Source organism: Alosa sapidissima, chromosome 10 (genome assembly GCF_018492685.1).
Source record: "Alosa sapidissima isolate fAloSap1 chromosome 10, fAloSap1.pri, whole genome shotgun sequence".
NCBI classification, from domain to species: Eukaryota; Metazoa; Chordata; class Actinopteri; order Clupeiformes; family Clupeidae; genus Alosa; species Alosa sapidissima.
Window position 1 is genome coordinate 37,341,459 of NC_055966.1, and position 23,015 is coordinate 37,364,473.

General features: G+C 40.1%; 1 protein-coding gene and 1 long non-coding RNA gene across 2 annotated transcripts in view; both read left to right on the forward strand.

Moving 5' to 3' along the window:
- The first annotated feature begins 2,596 nt into the window (after window positions 1-2,596).
- On the forward strand, window positions 2,597-3,018 carry LOC121721346. The gene is made up of 2 exons (XR_006034796.1): window positions 2,597-2,659; window positions 2,774-3,018. It is a non-coding gene; the product is annotated as an uncharacterized LOC121721346 (long non-coding RNA).
- A 4,644-nt stretch (window positions 3,019-7,662) lies between these two features.
- Window positions 7,663-23,015, forward strand: part of si:ch211-231m23.4 (free fatty acid receptor 2) — a 45,337-nt gene continuing 29,984 nt past the window's right edge. Inside the window, exons 1-4 of the mRNA XM_042108102.1 lie at window positions 7,663-7,711; window positions 9,999-10,063; window positions 11,808-12,155; window positions 22,358-22,645. Coding sequence (XP_041964036.1) covers window positions 7,689-7,711; window positions 9,999-10,063; window positions 11,808-12,155; window positions 22,358-22,645 — 724 coding nt within the window. The 5' untranslated portion in view covers window positions 7,663-7,688. The remainder of the gene's footprint in view (window positions 7,712-9,998; window positions 10,064-11,807; window positions 12,156-22,357; window positions 22,646-23,015) is intronic.

Below are 23,015 nucleotides of genomic sequence, written 5' to 3' on the forward strand. Positions count from 1 at the left end.
GGACATTTCACTTCAATTACACTGACACCACAACAATCACAAGAACCAAAGCCATCGGGAGAAGCACCCAAGATTGGCACACTTGGATTTATGAAGAAACCTGTGGCGTGTACGGTACATGAGATTCCTTATGTGCATCTATAAACATGTCACATGCAAATTTCTCATGATTACATCCCCAGGTAGTTGCTTTTGATGTTAATTTATATGACTCAGGATTGCACACACTGGTTAAGCTCTGTGCTGGTTGTTTTGGATCAGTGCAACATGCAGTTTTCATTTTAGATGCTGTAATTCGACCAGCACGAAATCGAAACCACAGTTTAGAGGAAGCTTGATCTCTTGTAGCGGCCTCAACTGCATTTGCTTGCTCCTCTGATACTGAAATGTCAACATCTTTGCACACAGACAATAGATCACTATAGTCCATGTGAACTGCTTCATCATTTCGCAATTCAGTCAACACAAGAGGGAAGTTTTCGCTCATCACTTTGGGGACAAAACTGTCAGAGTAAGGCTCAATCAGAGACAAAATTGCAGACTTGCGCTAACAGCACTGAATAATGATGACAGTTCATCACTGGTAGGCTGTTGTGTTTTCCTAACTGTATCAGTAGAAAAATCACTAGCACATTGTTCCTCAAGTGACTGTCCATGAGCACCATAATTCATCGTGCCTACTCTTTTACTTGAGATGTCTTTGTTGCAGTGAAGTCAATCTTCCGGCATTCCCTGTATTCCACCTTTGACATTGCAGTAGGCAACAGCCAATATGCCTTTTCTTGCGTCCCTCAACTTAACTGTTTCTTCAATGAGAAACAATAATGCAGTAACATGTGTACTGTACATGTCTCTCCGAGGCCAGCCATACATGTGCAGAGGGCTCCATGTATACGACCAGACTTCTCAGCGATTACCCAGGGTTCGAGGGGTGTTTCTCGGATTGATTGAGAATGGAGCTATGGAACTAACTCAGATAGTGTACAGTGTAGATAGCAAACTGGGGGTCTTTGAAATGGGAAAAAAAAAAAAAAAACAACAACAATTGAATGTCACTTGGCTACACCTTGGGTATCGCAATAATATCATTCCGTTAAAGGGATATTCCACCATTTGGGGAATTCTACTCATTTTCCACCTCCCCTTGAGTTAAACAATTGATTTTTACCTTTTCTCCAGTTCATCCAGCCGTTCTCTGAGTCTGGCAATACCACTTTTATCTCCAACCTAGCATAGATCATTGAATCGTATTAGACCATTTGCATCTCGCCTACTAGCACCACGTTTAAAAGTGACTTAAGTCAAAATGTCAGTGTCCACCACTCTAGTTCATCCAAAACAAACCAGAAAAGGGACTCAAAGTGCTAAATACCGGAATTATCCTTTAACTCAAGGGGAGGTGGAAAATGAGTGTAATTCCCCAAATGGTGGAATATCCCTTTAAGATTAGGTTGATTGAAGACGTTATTGCATTAGCCTACTTACTTTAGCCTTCACAACACAAAGGTTGATGATGACTTGGTACTGCGTCTCCCTCACCCATCCACACACCATCTGGTTATAGGCCTCCAAACTTTTGTAGGATTTAAAGGTGCTCTAAGCGATGCGACACGTTTTTTAGGCTAAAACATTTTATGTCACTTACTGCAAACATCACCTAACCAACCGCTAGTTGTCTGTGTCCTGAATACACTGTAAAAAAAACGCGATCTCTGTGGACAGCCCAGGCTCCAAAAACGGCAACAAAAACAACCTGGGCAAACCTAGCCCATAAAAACTGTTCCATCAAATCACAGACGAGATGCGCGTTTAGGAGAGTTTCAATTGCACGGGAGCTGCACGGGAGCAGCACGGGAGGGAGGGGGAGGAAGTAGCGAGCTAGCTCTCTGTTTTGTGAAAACCAGGTAGTTAACAATATCCACATGCAACTGAAAACCAGGTAGTTAACAATATCCACATACAACTGAAAACCAGGTAGTTAACAATATCCACATACAACTGAAAACCAGGTAGTTAACAATATCCACATACAACTGAAGGAAGAATCACCGGGTCGTCATTGGATCCAAGAAGAGGGAGCCAACTCATAGGGATCGGCACCGCCAATAAACCCTATTTTTTCTGAAATATCGCGTCTTTACCTGTGGTCCAAGTCCTTCCCTATATGCCGTAGCATCTTGGACGCCTTTTGAGGAAATTTTCTTTTGTTTCGACACATTAAATTTAAACTAGTTTTTGTCTTTCTTTAAAAAAAAGAAACAACACAAAACAGTATGTACAATGTAAAATATGTAGTGAAATTGTCATGAGCATTCTCTCTCCCTGGTAACAACCTTAATTGATTCAATTCTCTGCCACTCTGCTCACTCTCGCTCTACTCTGCCTAACGAGCTCCACCTGGCTCCGCCCTGCTCTGCTCTAATTACTCTGCCAGCTGCACTGCATTTCTCCACTAACCTCTCCCAGTATATAAAGCCCTGTTTTTCAGCCAAGCCCTGTCAGATCGTCTTCAAACCTGGACCAGTAACCTGCTTGCCTGTCTACTCTCTGACACCTGTGATTCGGATCCTTTCTTGACTGCCTCCCTGTTCTACTGCCCCGGTTATCCCGACCTGCCTTCCGGATCTTCTCGATTACTCTCCGATCTTCAGCCCCCCCGGTAACTCGAATCTGCCTTCTGTCTCTCACCACGTTTAGTGCCTAGCCCTGGTCTGTACTACTGCCTGCTGTTCACCTTGCTGTTGTGTGTGTGTGTGTGTGTGTGTTCCCCCAGGCCTCCGACCACCAGACGAGCGAGCCCCGACGCGTCACCACCCTCAGCCCGAGACGCCGCTCGATCACTGGGGGACACACACTCAGCACCTTGGACTGGAACCCCCCGGAAACTTGGAGAACCCCTGGAACCCCTGACACCCCTGGCACTCCTAGCACCCCTGGAACCGGAACCTCCAAGACCTCACGTTTCTCTCACTCCTCTTCCCCCCCTGAACCCTTCAATAAAAAGACTCTGAATTTGAACTTGCGCTCTTGGGTCGTCTTCTGTTCGTGACAGAAATGGGCCTACGCTTTTGTTTCGACATGACTACAATCACTTAAAGTACCCACCACGCATAATAGTCCATTGCACTTCATTCACTTATTTATATCAAGTACCGCCAACACATGGCCGCGCAGCTGGGTTACCGCCCAGAACGTGACGTCCGTGCAAACCCCTAATAGGAGGCACATTTATTTATTAGACTTGTCGCTGTCTTTTGTAGCTTATGTGACTGTAGAGAGACTACACACTACATAACCCCACACATCTTATGCTTTGTTTTATATGTTAGGAAACCTCATTATAGCCTACTACCAAAGAAGTGTCGGGCTACTTTGAGCCATGTAAATGGTTTAAAATTAACAACCTTGTTACCATTAGAAATGTCCTATCGCTACCAGTGTTAGCATTTTGGAAGCATCAGCTAAAAACAGGCTAGTGTAAAATGCAGTGGATTAGGTTATTTTTTTATCCCCAACGAACGTGATGCGTGTTTGGGAGAGTTTCAATTGCACAGGAGGGAGGGGGAGGGAGTAGCGAGCTAGCTCTCTGTTTTGTTTGAACGTCAACAAAAGTGATGTTTCCCTGCATCGCTTAGCACCTTTTTATTCATTCAAAACTGTGGTACGGGTACCACTGGTGGTATGCAGACTTTCTCTGGTACTCTGGGAGTCTCCATTGTGTTTTTTCCTAAAGACTAAATAGTCACTTCAAATTATATACATAATATATAATAACAGTCCTTAACTGAGGCCATCACTGACGTTAAATTTAAAGTAGTTTTTGTCTTTCTTAAAAAAATAAACAACGCAAAACAGAATGTACAATGTAAAATATGTAGTGAAATGGGCCTACGCTACTGTATTTTAATGTCGGTCATAGTGGTGGTACTTGGAGAGCCAATTGTTTTCTGAGGTGGTACTCCTTGTGAAACGTTTGAGAACCACTGCTGTAGGCTAATAAAATACAGTGCCTCAGTGCATCAGTCACCACTACGTAATGCCAAGCTAGATTCCCCTTCCCAGTACTGATTATGATTAGGAGGATACAATAAATAGCCCACCAGTGTGGATACATGATTGTAATATTCAGGGCTCTCAAGTTTTGAAGTTTGCAAGGAGTGAGACTTTGTTTCCTGGGGGGGGGCACAGTGCCACGCCCCCTCCTCCCTGATCGAAGTAGGCCTACATGAAAGTCCTACGTCTGCTTGAACTACTCGTGGCGCCACGCCCCCTCCCCCGATCAACACACCCACCCTCCCCATGTCCCATCGACCCAGCTTCATGAGAGCACAAATTCCATTATTTCAAACACACTGTTTTATTTATTCTAGAACCCTATAGTAAATAATAATAATAATGTAAATTATAATAATAATTTCACCCAAATGGGCTCTTTCAACAGCGGTGGCTCATTCTGCTCTAAACAAACAGAAAACAACCAAATGAGAAAAAGCACATTAAGCCCCAAAATGGTCTCTTGAACAGTGGTGGTTCTGTCCGTGTGTGTGTGTGTGTGTTTATGAGTGATGTTGTGTGTTGTAAGTGTTTGTGGCAGATTTTGATGCCTTGATGACTGATACTGGGGGCTCCCATTTAAAGCACTGTGGTTCAGTCATTTTCACAGTCAGGAGGCCATCCTTAAAAATATTCTTGTTTGCAGTAACAGCCAAAAAAAAAAAAAAGAAATGGGTCGGTAGGTAGGTCAATATTTTTTTTTTTTCAAGATTCAAAGTAAAAAAAAAGTACAATTTTGGTCATGGTGATTACGTAGGTATGAATTTAAATGTGCATATTGTGACGTAACTGACTAACCCGCGCCTTCAGGCGCATCACTGCAAACCTCAATCTGATGCAGGTTATGTGGACCAGCCTTTCTCAAACTTCTTTGACCTGAGGCCCAGTCATGGCAGACTTTGGGGTCATAGGGCTCATCTACTGTACACGTATACCAAACCCCACTCCCTCCAAATCAAATTGTTATTATCATCATCACAATCATTATTAAGCCTATATTGTTATGCATGCACTTTCACTTAAATGTTTTGTGACATGCACATCAGAGGACTGCTTTACTAATGTAAGATATAATTAGTTTCATTGCTATTGCATGATGCTTGCATAAGAAAAGAAATACTTCTCAAAACAGCAACAATTATGGGTGCTATTGTTTTGGGATGTTTCCCTCATGCAAGCATCATACATTGGTAGGAAATTGAGGAAATAAATCATGTTTTTTAATGAAGTTTAATTTGAATGCCTGAATGTAAGGATTCAGGATACACAATACCAGTTTTTTTGGCGAGCAGATAGGCGTAAATCACTGATCTGTTGATCTTTAACAGGTAGAAAGGCCACGTTATATTCACATTTGACTATACAATAGGCCTACTCCGTGCTATACAGTGTATTATACAGTCGCTGCTCTGTTTCTATGGAAGTTCCAAAAATCAACGTTGTTCTATTAAGTGTCGTTAAACAATTAATAGCATTCAACAGGTTAAAGCGGTGCTTTGATACCAACATTATCGATTAGTTCAGTTTCTCTCGCGCTTTATTGTATGGCTCCATGTTTAATGACATCGATAGCAGAAACGTCTGTTTTCTTTTTTTGTCGGTCCGTGGTATCTTGATCAACTGCGCAGCAAATTATCAGACGAAGCACCGGGCCTAATTTCACTCCACGACTCCGCGGACCAGCAGTCTCCATGTTGCGGACCCACATCAAAACAAAACTATTTCCTGATTGGTTGGCCGATAGGTTAGTAACTGAACAGCAGCTCTCTGAGCTGAATGAGCGCACATACAGCAACGTTGTGTGACACGTTTGTAAAATATTGCCCTTGTGCAATATTTTGAACTTCTGTGCGGGCAAGTTCTCGGAGTGAGAAATGCCATGTGTGGCGTGTGAGTGTGTGAAGTCATTGAAATGTGTGTCTCTCACACTCAATGCGTGAGACTTGAGACGTCTGGTAATATTTCTAATAAAAGAAATAGCAACCAATGACTCCAGAGTGAAAACAAACGGCTTCCCACAGCAAATGACTTCGGAGAGAAATCTACGAGAAGAAGACGCCGACACCAAACAATTCTCTCTGCAAGACAACAGGGGAACCTCGCGGTTTCATTAATGAAGGCACTCCGTCAGGTAGCCTAAGCCTCACAGCCAGGTGAATGCGTATCAGAGGAATGGATCTTGGGGAATGTGCTCTAAGGTCTACCCGTTACACGTGACTTGAAGGCAGGAGAACTTGTCAGAATCTGAGATCACGAGACTGGCACCGGGATCAGTGGAAAGAGACGTGGCACTATGCTCGTATCAAATCAGACAGAGCATGGAACATCTCTGAGAAGAAATCTTGTTGATCTCAAGTCACAAGTGTCAAGTCAAGTGACACTTGACCACACCCAGACGCCTCAAGTACTTTAGGCTACCTCAGCAGTTACTTAAGAAGTCTTACAAAACCACCATTAAAAGTATTATAACTGGGAATAGCAGCCTGGTATGGCAACAGCACTCAGCAAGACCACAGCTGAATGTACAGTACCACCAGGTGTGCACTACCCGAAAGCCAACACGGAGAGAAAGGAAAGGTTTTTATCCCCAGGTGTGCACTACCCAGGTTTTTATCCCCAGGCTATCTAGGTTCTGAATGAGGACTAGCAGGAGCACAAGCATGTTGGAAACATCTCATGTACTTTAGACATTTCTTTCTTTCTACTTCTTTTCTATTTATCACACATTTCACAGTCATGAACTTAGAGGACAAAGCATTTCACTGCATACGTTTTATAATTGTATGTAACAAATAAATCTAAATTGATTTAAAAGTTGTTGAACACTAGAGACTAAATGGGTTGAAACAAGTTGAAATGTATTGTAAGAACATAAGTGCTAAAATGAGCATTAGACGAAATCAATGTTAAGCTAGCATAGTTGGTGATACGTGATGTTTATGTTGGGTTTTAAAGAAAGGTAATTTCTTCTTTAACCCATTCGTGCTGGATGCTGCACGACGCAACATTCTATCTCCCGCCTGTTGCTGCATAGCGCAGCATTGACTCTCCCGCTGGTTGCTGCGTAGCGCAGCATGCTTTTTATTTCATGTTTCTAGGTGTACAGAGACGGTTTTGGTAGACGTTGACCTCTAACCTTTCCTTCGGTGGTGTTCCTCTTTCACTGTTTCCAGCCAGACCCCCAGAGGATTTGCACTTTCCATTGGGCCTTGGCCCTCCTTGCAATCCTTCTGACTAATCTTTCGAGGATCATGCCTCTAGTCTGTCCTTCTTAGTGGCTCAGCCTATACCCAAGGTCTCTGACTCATCTGCTCTTTTGTCATCTAGTCATTTATATGTGATTTAAGTAAGATTTAGTAACATTTAAGTAAGATTAAGTAACATTTATTTAAGATTTAAGTTTCGGGGTTTTCTCACACTGGTTTCTCTGTCATCCTGAATCTGCAATCTGTTAGTTCTAGTCTTCTGTTCATTTTCAAAGAGCTGAAAGCTACATTCTATATCTGTAACTTTGGCAGATGTGTCAACAGAGAAAGGGAGGGGGTGTACATAAAACAGAACTCACTTTTGTCTTACTGGGTACAACAGTGACTATTTCCTGTTTCAATAGAAACTGAGAGGACAGCAGTTGACTGATGATTAAACGACGTTCTCTAAGGTAGGGCATTGTGATCATTCTTTTGCACTGTTATTTGTTTATTCAGTCAATCATGGAAGCCCACCTTGAAAGATAATTGATATTGATACTGGGTTAAACAGCTGCTAAAATGCAGAACTTACTTGAATAAATGGAATGGAAACGTTGTGTCTAAAAGCAGCAGAACTTCTGTTTGTATTTTCAACTAGCAATGCTGCAGTAAAACTGTACAGCATGTAGTTTCAAGTTCCTTGTTTATTGTTAAGCAAGCTAACATTTTTGATGTTGACATCAAATGATAAAGTCTTCTACTCAAAGATAAATAAGTTCTCACAAATGAACACTTGTTAAAATATGTATTGTGTAGTCATTCACAGTTGTGTGTGTGGGAAGCTCCTCTGTGGAACAACAAGTTAAAGCAGCACAATGTAAGAATTGGGATATACCTTGTGATTTGCAATGTTTAACATACTGCATACCCCTTAAGCATGATTTCTTAATGTTCAACGTACTGCATACCCCTTCATGATTTCTTAATGTGCAGGGTTCCATGACAGCCTACTGGGCTGTATTTTAATTTGGGAGCGTGCGTCGTGCGCACATCCAAATTAAGGTGCAGGAGCCAAAAGTCCAAGATCCACGTAACAGAGAATGTCTGCACACTTGCTCTCCGTTTTTTTTTTAGTTTATTTGAGTTCAATCCCCAACACAAATGACGTTTCGAGCCCTTCGGCTCTTCGTCAGACTAGTCTACTAAAGTCTACCGGACTGTCCCACACAAAGGAAAAATATGTTATTAGTGTAAAATGTTAGTTCAAAGCAATTATTTTAAAGTAAACATAAACCTACACAGCGCTGATTTAACTTTGTGCTTTAACTACATTAATATTAGTGACTTTATAGGGGTCTGTTCTAAATCTAATCTAAAGGCCAGATTTAGATAGCAGGCTGTATTTTGCACATTTTGCGTAAAACTCGTTTTCCACCCTTGCAAAGTTTAATTCGGTATTTTGCACGTTTATTTTTTAAACATTGCGCCCAGGGGTGTGGCAATTAAACAACCTAGGGAGGGGCCTGGCGCGTTGTCTAAAAATCTATATCTTACACCACCTAAACCTGGTCAGAAGTCAATGGCGAGTTGTTCATATGCTATTTTAAGAGCGCATGTCAACAGTCATATTGGCAGGTGCACGCACCATCCTTCTATCATTCATGAACGCACACCAGCGCACGTCCATGCAAAGTATTACAAATTGCACGATTACAATGGGAAACATAATTAGAATAAAGATATTACTAAATACTGTACATCTCATGATGAGTAGTTATTCGCCATCATTTGCAAATTGGTAATGACGGTTAAAAGTGATTAGGGGAGAGGCGAGAGACACGTATGGAGCACAGCTGAAGACGCACTGTCACGAGATATAAGCAACTCCTCTGCAGAATAAATGTTTTTTTATTCAGTCATTTGAGCAATATTAGGGTAAGTGTTGCTTTTTCCAGCCTATGTTTTCGGTGGTAACCCATTGTCAGTCAATAGTGAAAGTAACTGCATATAACTGTCTTGTCGTTGACTGACTCCTTGGTGAAGTTAGTTTCACTTTGCCAATGAGTTCAAATAATAGACGAGTGCAAATGCATGGCTATGCTTAAAGCATGGTTTAAGAATGACTATTCCATAGGGTCTTGCAAGCAGCCTCCTTCAAATGCACCGTTGAATGCCAAAATACCGATGCATTTACTTGACATATCGCGCTTTGCACCGTTAAAGGCATGACAGATGTCATTCTCATTGGTTTAAAATGATGTTACGCCCCAAACACACCCATATGACTGATTAAAAAACCTAGGAACACCTTGTTGCGACATGCGCTTCACGTTTGATAACGAAACCCCTCCCAATGTGAACTGGACATCCTACTAAATTTGAATAGACTTTTGACGAGTGACGATGCACTTTAGAATGTCATGATAGGGCCCAGCATGTTTAACTGCTTGCAGCCTAGCACACTAAAGCTACTGCTTGCTGTCACAGGGCTTCATTGCTCAGGTTCTTTTGAGGTTAACCTGCATCAGAGAACAAAATTCCACAAGTGTGAATACGTATGGAACAAGCGATTAATGCTATTTCAGCCAAATGTCAAGACTTAAACTATAAAAAAAAAGTTCTGTATGCTGTTTGTTACCACAATTTAAAAAAAAATATCCTCACAGATGTACTGCATGGTATGTGTCATCACGGCTTGTGGCTTTGCATATTGTGTGAATAACCGCAGGCCACTCAGTGAAGCTTTTCTCATGACAGGGCTAACACCGGGCTTGTGATGGACTGTCAGAGGCTCCTTGGACTCTTTGGCGTCTCTTTCACTGGTAACCGCACTGGCACCATTGCTCAGTAAAATATGTTGTGTGTTGCTATGCAGATGTGTTTGTTTACTGCTCTGTGGTGAGGCCAGGGAAGTACATTGACCACAAAAGGGTCACTTCTCAAAACTAGATGGATGCCAGCAGCAGTGGCAGGTGGTCTATGCACACTCATACGGTAGATAGATGGTCAGATAGACACACACACACAGACACACTCATACGGTAGAAAGACGGTCAGATAGACACACACACACACACACACACACACTTATACGGTAGATAGACGGTCAGATAGACACTCACACACAGCCATAGAAATATATATTTTTTAACACCAAAAAGAAGGGACCAAATCCTGACACAACCATGTTTCAGGTTCCATGTTTATCCAAACAAGTTGAAGATGGTTATAGCTAGTTTCATGTTTATCCAAACAAGTTGAAGATGGTTATAGCTAGTTTCATGTTTATCCAAACAAGTTGAAGATTATAGCTAGTTTGGGAAAACTAGATACTCCCCCCGCCATTGATAGACATACATTGGCGCGGTGGGGAGAGTATTGAATGCGTTAACATTTTTTTCAGTTTATTTCCAATGATGCTATTCACATTAAATTTTCACCAGACAGAATTAACTCAGTAAATACGTATAAAGAATTCCAAACATTAAAATCCATAAGTAAAGTTATGTGTAATGCAAGGAACCAGCTGAAATCTGTAAGTAGTTAGAAGGTAATTGTTGTTGTTATTGTTGTTGTTAATAATAATATAATAATAATAACAATAAATAAATGAACACAAGAAACGTCTTATGATGAGTAAAAGCAGAGAGCTCTCCCAAGACCTTTGCAACCTTATTTTTTCAAAACAAACCATTATCAGCAAGTGGAAGGAGCATCACTCCATCATCAACCGGCCACGCACAGGAAGTGACATCACTCCATCAACCGGCCACGCACAGGAAGTGACATCACTCCATCATCAACCGGCCACGCACAGGAGGTCAAATTTGTAGTTCCTTATGTCTCATTCCATCGAACTACAGATCCGCTACCCGATCTGGCAAACCGCATACAGTACATAGTGCGGTTATAGCTGATAGAGGGCTGCGAAGCGAATGCAGAAGTGCCGTTCACCCTGTTACGAGTTGATGAACGACTGAAACGATTTTGGAAACATTATATTAAGGTACAAAAAACTCTTTGGTGTTGCTTTGAAGACTATCTGGGCCAAAATCACACCTGAATACTGTGATTAGTGTCTTCATACAGGAAAATGTCTTGAAGCTGTCATTACAAACAAAGGCTTTTCCACAAAGAATTTAAGACATTTCAGACTTCATTTAAGACTTTATGTATGGACTTTAATGTAGAACTTATTTATATGTGAATTTCCTGAGTTAATACTAATATCTGGTGAACATTTCATTTGAATTACCTCATTGGAAATACTTACTAAAATGTTGACACGTTCAATACTTATTTACTCCACTGTATATGTAGCGGAGGGCCTGGGCTTTTAGCTCAGTGGTTAGAGCGTTCGTCTTCCATGCCGGTGTGTGTGTACGGGTGCCAGGTTCGAGGCCCGTGAGCGGCGAACGAACCGACCTTGTGACATATACATAATCTAATAATAACCTGTTCAGATTGATCAATGTGACGCATGCTTATAAACACTCTACAAATGTGTGTGCTTCATCAATGTGACGCATGCTTATAAACACTACAAATGTGTGTGCTTCTCTCTAGCAGCCTGTCTACTGTCCACAGCACAGGGCTTTAGTGTTGAGATGCCAGCCTCTGTGAGGGCAGTGGAGGGCAGCTGCGTTCTGGTCCCCTGCCAAACCCGACCCCATACCAGGGTCGTCTGGTACAAACACCAGACAACAGGTTGGCCTGCCGTTTATGATGGGACCTACCCTGATGGTGTTATTGGTGAATTTAAAGGACGGACTGCAGTACTGGGGAGTCCTTCAGAAGGGAACTGCACCCTCAGAATAAACAACGTCAAGATGTCTGATGGTATCACTCTGTTTCCCTACATCAACCCAGAGTCTGACAAATACTACAAACCGACTGTCCAGATAAAGACTGAGCGTGAGTTCTCCAATGATTTTCTAAAACATGAAGAGAGACAAAGTGAATTTGAGCAAAATATGCTTAAAATATGTCTTTATTGTGTGGTACAGTATATTAGTGTGTACAGTAAATTGGTGTCCTACAATTGTACCAATTTCGCCACAGATGGGACTGGGTTGATAAGCCTAAATCATTTCATTTCTGAGTCATTAAGCCAGCATTTCCTATTGACACAGTTTGATTCCTGAAGCTGCAAACTTTTCTGTTTACTTGCACCACACCATCTTGGTGTCAGATGTACCATTCGCCATCAGTACTTGGAGTCCTGGTAAACTTCTGTAGTTTGACCACAAGTGGGCAGCATAGAGTTGAGTTCAGTATGCTCGGAACACAGATCACTCGATCTATACCACTTTATAGAAGCCTGGCCACTCCGTATTAAGTCCCATTGTACCGAATTTTGGTTGCACTTCCACCAGAGTTCCACTGGAGGCGATCGCCATGAGTGCAAAATGTCAATGGGAGTCAATGGAGCTAGACGGCTAAATTTGTCTCTTTCACCTTATTGTCGTTGACAAATCTCAGATTTGATTGTAGTTTGTATAACTTTTACATGGGTTATAGGTAAAAAGTTGAATGAACGAGTACTTTTGTCCATTTGATTTCTTACAGGTTGGGTCATTGTTGCCCATAACACCCTAGCATCGTGCTAATGAATGACGTCATTGACATGTTTGAAAGGCTTTTTAGAACAATTAAGTGACTTTAAAAAATATAATAGTCAGCCAAGTGTATTTTCTTTGCCCCCCCCTTTCGAATACAATATTCAAATTACTTGAAAAAAAATTATATCCCGAGAAAAGTGGATGTTGAGGGGTACAGCTCCATAGACCTCCATGCATTCTGCACTCGTCATGTGGAACCACAGAAGGAACTGCAACCAGTTCAGAAACCGGAAGTTTGCAGAGAGTGGAAGTTCTCCCCTTATTAGACATTCTCTGATCATCTATATTGTCATTTGTTCTTCAATAAAATGTCCAAGGTATCTTACCTCATACAGTAGACATGCTAAGATTATTATACTAAGACAGTGTAAAGTCAGGAAAGATGAGACATCTGTCCCGGTTTGGTTCTACAGATTATTACAACACTCCCATTGATAATAATAATAACTGTGAATTATAAAGTCACTTATTGAATTTGCTTTCATTTTCATTTCTGTTGTTTTCTGAATAGCACATGTAAATGCTTTGATTGTTGTATAGTGAAATAGTTGTTATTCATAAATACCCAGGTAAAAAAGTAGTATACTTTAGTGTGTTAGAAATATGATTAAAGTACATGAAGTATAAAGCAAGTATGCTTACACTTTTTGTACTTTATGTAAAGTATGTTTAATGTGTACTTCAAAGTAGATGTTATTAAGTTCAACTTCAGTGTACTAAAATTAAATATACTTATTGTGCAATATTCAAAGTGTTTTTGTAATGTACTTTTTAAAAGTGTACTTTGTTGTTAGTGTATTTTAAATGGTAAAGAAGTTTATTTAGTTTAAGTGTATTAAATTGCTAATAACTTAGAGTTGTAATATAGTGTACTTATGGAAAGTATATTTTTTTGGTAGACCTAATACATTGTTTGTATAGTTTCATAGTTATCTCACCTTTAATGAAATACTAATGTGTGTAGCTTTTAGGCCTGATATGTCAGCCGCATGGATGGCAATGTGCAATAACCCAGCCTAGACACACTGATCTATCAGTTTTGGTCATCAAATAATAGTTTTTCTTTTGTTGATTTTGTGTCTTAGTAAGGTAAATTACAAACACTACCATGAAATGGTAGCCTATACGTTTGTGATGTAGTAGAGGTTGTGAGAGGATGAATGTGGCATTTTGTTAAATTTATAGGCAACACAGTTAAATGTATAGGCAGTCCAGTTGACCAACAACATGGCTGTTTGAATTTGAAATGGAGTGGGCGGATCTGTGCAGCTTTCGAGCAAAACGTGGTGTGAGCAAACATTAACGTTATTTTATACAGTCTATGCTTGTAACTTTATTTGCAAGACAGATGGACTGTAGAGACCAGAAAATGCATACGTTTACGGTCCATATAAGGTTACAGGTTTGTCCAAATTAAAGATACCATAAATTCTAGCTGCTAGTCATGCCAGAGACGTTGGTCCTACAGAGCCAGAAGGACTCGACATATGAGATAACAAGGACTGAAGCCAGTTGGATCTAAAGTGCCAAGTTATTCGTTATCAGGTGAGTCCCAAAGCATATTGTTAAATGATTCTGATGTAGCTTACTCTTTATGACTTTCGGTAGTCTTTGGAGAAGTTAAATTGATGGCTTAGCAATCTTTCAAGAGTTTGTTTTTATCCTTGCTAGTACAAGCTAGCAATGCCAGATCACATTAGCTAAATTAGCTAACGTTAACGATATAAACGTCGACCAGATCCCTATCAAGAAGAAAGGGCTAAGGCTAAGGGCTTCTACATACTCGACGCACCCGACCGGTAGCGCGACACCGTGACGTCAAAATGACGTAGATCTTGCTGGCGCGCCAGGATTTTAGCCAGGTAGCGCACCACTCATTTGTTTTCAGACGAGCGCGACAAAGCGGAAACAGGAAGATGGACTAGTTCGAGGGCAAGCGAGAGTTGCAGTGTTTTGATACAGTCGTGAATTTTTAATAGTTTGCTGGATAAGTTAACAAAGTTACCAGCGAGAGTTGCAACACATGGAATTAAGAGGAAAGAATAGAAACGATTTATTTTCAAACAAAGGAAATCTATTAAGGCCTGAACAAAATCTCTTCCCACTTCAGGAAATTACACAAACTCAGCCAGCTGCTAGCTAGTTAGCCAGCTAACTAAACTGTTTAAATTATAAAAATTTCCCTCGGGATGACTAAAGTATCTATCTATATATCCATCTATCTATCTACCTGTGCGCACACCATGGAAACTAGATGAAAATGATGGTGGTTGTGAATAGTAGCAACCAAAGTCTGAAGTACCATCACAGAGGCTAGCTAATAGCAGAGCCCGTTTACATTCTCTGCTACTAGTGTTTCTTAATGCAGCTTCTTCTGCTGTGTAACGTAGTTAGCGTTAATTCACAACAGCGACACCTCTGTTCACATTGTCGCGCTACCGGTTGGGTGCGTCGAGTATGTGGAACGTTTAAGTTAACTTAGCCTGGAAACTAGATCAAGGGGGCAGGCGAATTCCCGGAAGTAGAAGAATCGACGTAGGCTGGAGGGACCACCTCTCTGCTAACTCCCATAGAAGCCCATTCATTCTAGGATTTTTTTGAAATACCATAACTTCATATAACATATATCCTGTGCTGATATTGTAGCTTCTGTGTAATCCACATAAACACTACAAAGGCAAAACAGACTCCACTACCTCGTCCGTAACGTTGGTTACCCGTAAGAAGAATGGTTAGCTTGTTCGGTTGGAGTGAAGCTAGCTTTGACGTAATCTCTCTTTCGCGCTGTAGGGAGATAACCGTATTGTTTGGATAAGAAGCTCAGTCCACCTTACTGTCTATGACGGTAACTCATCAAAACCTAGCATACACGACCGTATGTTAAGGTAAAGCATTACACAGAGGCAACCTAATAATAATAAAAAAAGTAAACCTAATTAAAAAAAAAAAAACAGCACTAATCATTTCAGAGGTTTTCGATGGATTGATCGTAGGTCGGAAAAGTGGAAAGAAGATTAGCTTCAAGGCTATAACTTTTTTGTTTTGTTTTAGCATGACTGTTTTTGAAGATGATCATGTATGGTAGCTTCAACATTAACACGACTTGGTGAGAATTATATTAATAATAATACATAAATAAATGTTCAACTTTGATGACTTTGAAGGCGAAGGAAGTGTGAGAAGAATTTCTGTGTATCTATCATATGAGTTACAAGATTCAGTTCGATGGCTAACGTCAGGAAGTTAAGTGTGAGTCTGCAATCACACGTTTAATCTGCGTAACTCTCGCCAAAATGCATCATATAGTGTTTTGTGAATGTACCCAAGTCAAACTTTCATATAAATGCATAAGTACGTCCAAAGCGCCACTTTTAAGCTTGTATGCGTTGTCGTTTTCGGGTGAAATGACCTTTTGAATGGGATTCCTATAGGGCTACTACTTTTTTGATACAATCGCGTCAAAATCGCTATTTTTCAAATAATATGAAGGCTCGACACAACATGAGACTTTGATCGAAGTATCATCAGTGTCTCTACACATGAACTCGAGCATTGAGAACTAGAGCCCGACCGATAAAGGATTTTGAAGGCCGATACCGATACAAATATTTGTTGATTTAAAAATCCGATATTCCGATATATCGGCCGATATATATATATATATATTTTCAGAAACGCGCAACAAAACATTAACAGATTTCCCTAACATTAGTTATTTGTAGTTATTTATGAGTATTGACTAAAATAATATGATAATGCATTTCAAAAACAAAAACAAAGTGGAACAGAGGAACATCGAAATATATTAAAGTTCTAATAAATAAAATGTATAAAAATAGAATCTTAAGATATGAAACTTAGTCTTTTGAACAAAAACATAACAACAACAACCAAATCAAAGTTACCAGTATTAAAAGACTTAGTAAGCTTCATAAATATAACTTTGAACTAAGACTTAATAATTACAAAAAATAATGATGACATTATCATCATCATTTGTATTATCATTAAACAAGATAAAGGTCACTCTTAAATGTTTGAGTGTGCGTGTGTAATAATTAGTCCCTATTGCCTTATAAGCTACCTTATAATTACAATGTCAGCTTGCTTATCCCTTTACCTGCACTTTTAAAATTATTTCCATCAAGCTACATCAAACCATTTTCAATCATCAGTTGCTGCCTGCCTTCTAAAACCTACTATTTAGTGATCTAAATCCATTATGTAACTCGTTAATGCTGTGGCTGAACGACAGTCTGAAACGCACACTTGGCGTCATTGGATTTCACACACGTGTAAAAGAAAAGCTAACTTTTATGCACAAGCTACGTTTTGCACAAGCTACGTTTGATACTTTTTCTCTATGTCTAAATGTTCACTCCTCGCACGTCTAACTTACATTTTACAATGCAGGGACTAGATATACTAGTTATAACTTTATTTAGGCAGAATAAGTTCGTTGTGGTTTCCAAGCTCATTAATGTTAACGTTAGTGGTCTTCCACTGATATTCATGGCATTAGCTAGCTTTGTGGTTAGCTAGTCTATGATGAGCCCTAATTTAGCAATGGATAGTCATACTGCAAATTGTAAAACATACGCTTTCAAAATAACAGACCGGGGAGAGATGATACGTCTCACTGCTATAACTGTCACACTATTAAAGAAATACATCTTCAGTCACATTGTCAAAAGTTAAAAGGACAGACAGTCAACTACACTAACAACGTAACGTAATTACTAGCTAATTCCGCTTCACTCTTATTTAACAGCAGCAAAACTGAACATTGTTTTCACGGATTTTGTCATGTTTATTTGAGTTAAGAGAACTGATGGGGGTGTTCTTTTAATTGTTATTTCAAGCAATGTATGTCTCGTGACCAAATCACCATGAATACACTTCACTGATGATCTCACTCGGGGATAACTGGTTCTCTCTGCCAGACTCTGGCTGGATCAGCAGGTTGCAGGATGTGTGGCGCGTTATACACGAGTGTTGCCAGCAGGGATGGTATAGAGTGCCCTCTGGTGGACAAACTATACAACGGCAACACTCATGACATGGTGTTTCGTCCGTTTTTATTTTATTATTAAAATATTCATTTATCGGCCATTATAAATGCCGATACCGATAGTTTGGAAAATGCCTAATATCGGCCCGCCGATAAATCGGTCGGGCTTTATTGAGAACATTGTTGGTGTACACAGAATTTACTAAAAGAGAGGTTTTGAACAACTCACCTTGTTTTTTCTGCTCGCTGCCATCTTGCAAGGAGTGAGTTGTCCAAAATGTTTCTTTTTAGTAAACTATGTGTACACAAACAATGTTCTTAATGCTCGAGTTCATATGTAGAGACACTGACACTTTCAAGTTATGTCGAGCCTTCTTAGTGTTTGAAAAATAGCGATTTTGACCCGACCATGTAGCCTACTAAACTACAGTTTGACTCGGGTACGTTCTTGGCCTTTAGTGACAAAATCTATGACTAAAGTGTAGCTGACGATATAACATCCTACTCCACTGTGACTTCGTTTGTGACACTCCGGTTAATAGGCTAAACTATTATTTACATTTGCTCAAAGATTTCATAAGTATAAGTCATTTTCGCTTCCTACGTTGATGTATTCCAAGCGATCTGCTTCAGGGGCGGGGACGTAGTAATTGAAACACCATGCCTGGGTAGGCTACGTAATCGCTCTCAGGGACGCCCACTGTTCACTGGTTGGTCGGCTGCCCAACTGCCGAAGTAAACGAGCGTGAATCAACCTATTCCAGACGGAGTACTGTAGGGAAAAGAAATCGACTGGAAGTACGTAGACAGGCCAAGGCCAGGCTAAAGTTAACTCACAGAAAGGAGGATGGTGCTAGGCTAGTCAAACTTCACATTCATTAGGCATGCTAATGACATTGTAGCTGTTTTTTTCTTTAATCGTGGAGATATCTTTTAAAATGAGTCTACAGGACAAATGACATGCATTTTATGAAGTAGAACGTTTTTTTCCACCATTGATATTAGAGGGGGAATTAAACCTGTTGTTCTGCTAAGTTAGTGCTATGAAGCTTAGGCTACATGATTGATATTATGCCTTGGTTAACATTCGTTTGAAATCATAATTAAGTCAGAAGCGCCACCATTAAGCTTGACTGTATTGTCATTTCTGGGTCAAATGCCATTTTGAACGGAAGTCATAGGGGCAGAACTATTTTGATACATGATGATTTTGATTCATGCATCAAAATAGTAGGCTAGTGCCCCTACGACTCCCATTTAAAATGCCATTTGACCCGAAAACGATAATACAGTTGTATTGGAAACAAAGGAATCTAAGGTAATCAAATGCAGAAAACAGGGTGGTTGCACTCATATCGGTGCCAAGGTGCACAACGCTTTAACCCTTAGAACCCTAAGCTGTTTTTAGGGCATTTTCACTACCTTTATTCATAAGGATTTATTCTGGTCATTGTAAGTGCCACTCACACATATTATATATTGTTGTTTTTTTTCAGCAGAGTCTAGGCTATCCAGATCTGCCTTCATGTATTAGTACTAGCATTGATTTTATTTTTATTTTTAAAGAATTAAAATATAAAAAGTGTATTATAAAAATTCTTATATTTTGACATGTATCTCACCACAGCAAGCTCATAGCTCTACATGCATTTCATGTTTGTGTAGGGCTGACTGTCCTGAATTGGGCAATATAATTGCCATGTTGGAGGGATACTCTGGGGCTGAGCAATTTACAGAAATATGTGGTCTGTGATTTAAGGAAATAAATGCCATTTTTTATTTAGTGATGAAAAATTACTTTTATGCGCTCCATAGCCTATCTGTGACACGAACTGACCTGACTTGACCCGAGGTTGCGTGTTAGCCTGCGTGCCTACTGTATGTGTATGCACTCATAATGATTCTCAACTTTTTACTGGATTGCCATGAACAAAGTAAAGGCAAAAAAGGTGTTTCTTTGTTAAACAAATTGGGATGCAATGTGAGCCTTGAATTGGATGCCATAGAGAAACACACGATAGCGCTGGATTATAAACATGCTTTGCCACAAAAAACAGACAAAAACGTGGGGTAAGTCCAGCTATATGAAGTTATTATTTTGCTGTCACTTCGTCTGTTTTATCACCCAGAAGGATATACTTGGTATCAAATGATAGCTCTGTGTCTCCTCTTTCATTTGACATGCGTGGCATATCTAGCCGATCACGGGTCCGCGAGTAGGCTAATTCAAACGAGAGTAATGGGTGTGCAGCGTTGGTTTGTGTACCTGACGTTATTATTTTGCAGTCACTTCGTCTGTTTTCATAAGCCAGAAGGATCGATATACATGGTGCCAATGGATAGCCTTGTGTCTCCTCTTTCATCTGATATGCTTGCCGTATCTATGTGATCACGGGTTCGCGAGTAATTCAAACGAGAGTAATGGGTGCGCAGGTGAACGCAGAGAAGTATAGACTGGTGAACGCAGAGAAGTATAGACTGTAAATATGATGCAATTTGATTTAATTTCAAGATTTTTTTAAATTTTCATACTTTAACGTACAGACAAGTGCGTGGTCCCGTTGGAAAGCCCCACTTCTCCTCTGTCTCGCTGCGATGAACAGTTGCGGAGAAATGTAACAGAGAAGAGAGGGTGTGTTTTTTAACGCACTTTGCGTCAATCGGGTTCTAAGGGTTAAGGAAAGACTACCTGGCCAGGTCTACCCATACCAGGATGGCAAACAGATGGTGTCAATACCAATTTGACCCATAAAATGTAAATGTCAAATAGGTACAGATAATCTGTATTAATCTCATCATTGCCAATGGATTTCTGTGTAAAATATTGTTTTAAATGTTTAAAATGTTGTCAATCTTCTTTCTGTTCACAGACAACAGAGACAAATTATCTAATACCAAGGTCAATGCATTTGACTGCTGTCCAGCCCCGGGTTGCCACCGAAAACTTTATGCATCTTGGACTGGAAGATGGTGTGCTAGTAAGGAAGCTAGCTACCACAGCTTTTGCCACCACATCTCAGTGTTGGGAGGGAAGTTCACTCACTGCACAACTCTTCCAGCTGTACCTTTCCTCCTCAGCCATGATCCGTAACCACCATGGTTTTCTTTCTGGGCCAGAAGACTTTGCAAACAAATAAGCAATAAATGATCATGCATTACAAATTTAACCATGTTAGACTGTTAAGTTGTTGGCTTGTAGGCTGGGTGTCCAGTAAACAATTTCAAGCTTAGAGGGCAAATTCTCTCACCTAGGAGGGTAAACAACTTTTGTTTTTCATGAAATCTGCATTTTGAATTCACTGCATTCTACCAATGAGGCTGTAGAGTATCACGACACAATAGTGGCAAAAAGCACTTCCGCGATGAAACATGCATTTGGGTGTATTATATTATATATTATTTCACACGTAGATATTAAATGTGTGCGCGCAAATTCTCTCTGCGCGTGTGCACTCAGAGGAAACTGCTCCCCAAGCATGGAAGAAAATGCTGCGAGCGAGGAGGAATCTGACCAGCGCTCCAAACAGCCACTCGAAAAATCTATGCATGTGAAATAATATAATACGCCCAAATGCATGTTTTATCGCGTTACCACATCCAACTTGAAAAGATATGCTCAAGAGATCCATAACTTTCAGAAAAATGTTTTACTTTTGTTATGGATGAATATTATGTTTTGTTTTCATTCATGTCAATAAAATGTTTTTCTCATAATCAAAGTGTAATTTGTCATATAACAGAATAGGTAGGAGAGTACTAATAGTACAATTTTAAATCACACTAATATTATACTTAAATTGCATGCCTTTATAATGCTTAAAGTATCTTAAGACTATACTTTTATTAATATAACTGCAAACTTTCAAGGCACTTATTGTAGTCAGGAAGTACATTTGAAGTTAATTTAAAATATTACAGAAGCATGCCAAATGAATAGAAATGAGGATGATAAGAGTGTATTCAAAATACACTACTACACTATTATTAGTTATACTGTAATGCCTTTTAAATACATTTCCAATACACTTGGGATGTTACAAAATTGAACTGTGACTGTGTTTCGAATGCTCATAAAATCTCTTTGTATAATGTACTTAAGAACACTTACGTTTGAAAAAGGTTGTTCCAATTTAGCACACTAATTACACTCAAAGTATAGTCAAGTTGGTATTAAGTTGAACTTAATACATAATTCAATACACTTAATTACACTTGGATTTGACGAAAAAAGTACAAACTGTACTTAGTACACTTTCAAAAAGTATACTTTTAATAGTTTTTTTTTTACCTAGGTAAATTCCTCAGAATTCATTGTTTTTTTCTGGCAAAATATTAAACATTTTTGTGTGCATTTTGTTATAACTATTAACATTTCATTCACAGATCACACAAAGTAGTGTGGATAAAACAATGTACTTGGCTAAGTAAGATAGAGATCATACTGGTTAAAAAAGCTGAAATACCCTGTTCATCTCAAACAACAGCTAGAAGCCGCCCTGTGATATCTGGGCCTGAGTTCCCAGTGCAGGAGGGTGCTGTGTTCCGCCTCAGCTGCAGTGTCCAGCACTCCTGCCCCCCCGCTCCCCCAGCCATCGAGTGGAGAGGCCTGACGGAGGGCAGCACGGGGGTGTCCACTCAGAGGGTAGCAGAGCTGTGGGTGGAGGTGTCCACCGTGACGGTGACTGCAGCACGTTCTCAACATGGCAAACAGGTCCACTGCCGCACCGGTGATATGTCAACAGAGAGCGAATCTCTCACTCTGGACATCGCATGTGAGTAGGTCAAGAAAGCATCTAACCATGGAGTGAAGGATGAATTGAACGATGAGGAAGTCGGACATATAGGCATAGCTCATATTGAAAAAGGTTGTACAATTTGGAGCTCTAGCTTTTCCCCACCGCAGTCTTTTAATGCCATCTAATCATAACGTTAGCGTGCGCAGTCTGCACCACACTTAAGCCCATATCACACCAAAGATTCGCGACGAGATGAGCTGCAACATTCTATTAACCAGCAACTTGATGCAACATTCTAAAACCTTGCAACTGTGACTACATGGTGAATGCTTTGCGACGGCAAATTCACACCCAACTCCTTTCTACAACAGTTTCGTGTCATTGCGAATCTTTGTTGTGAATTGGG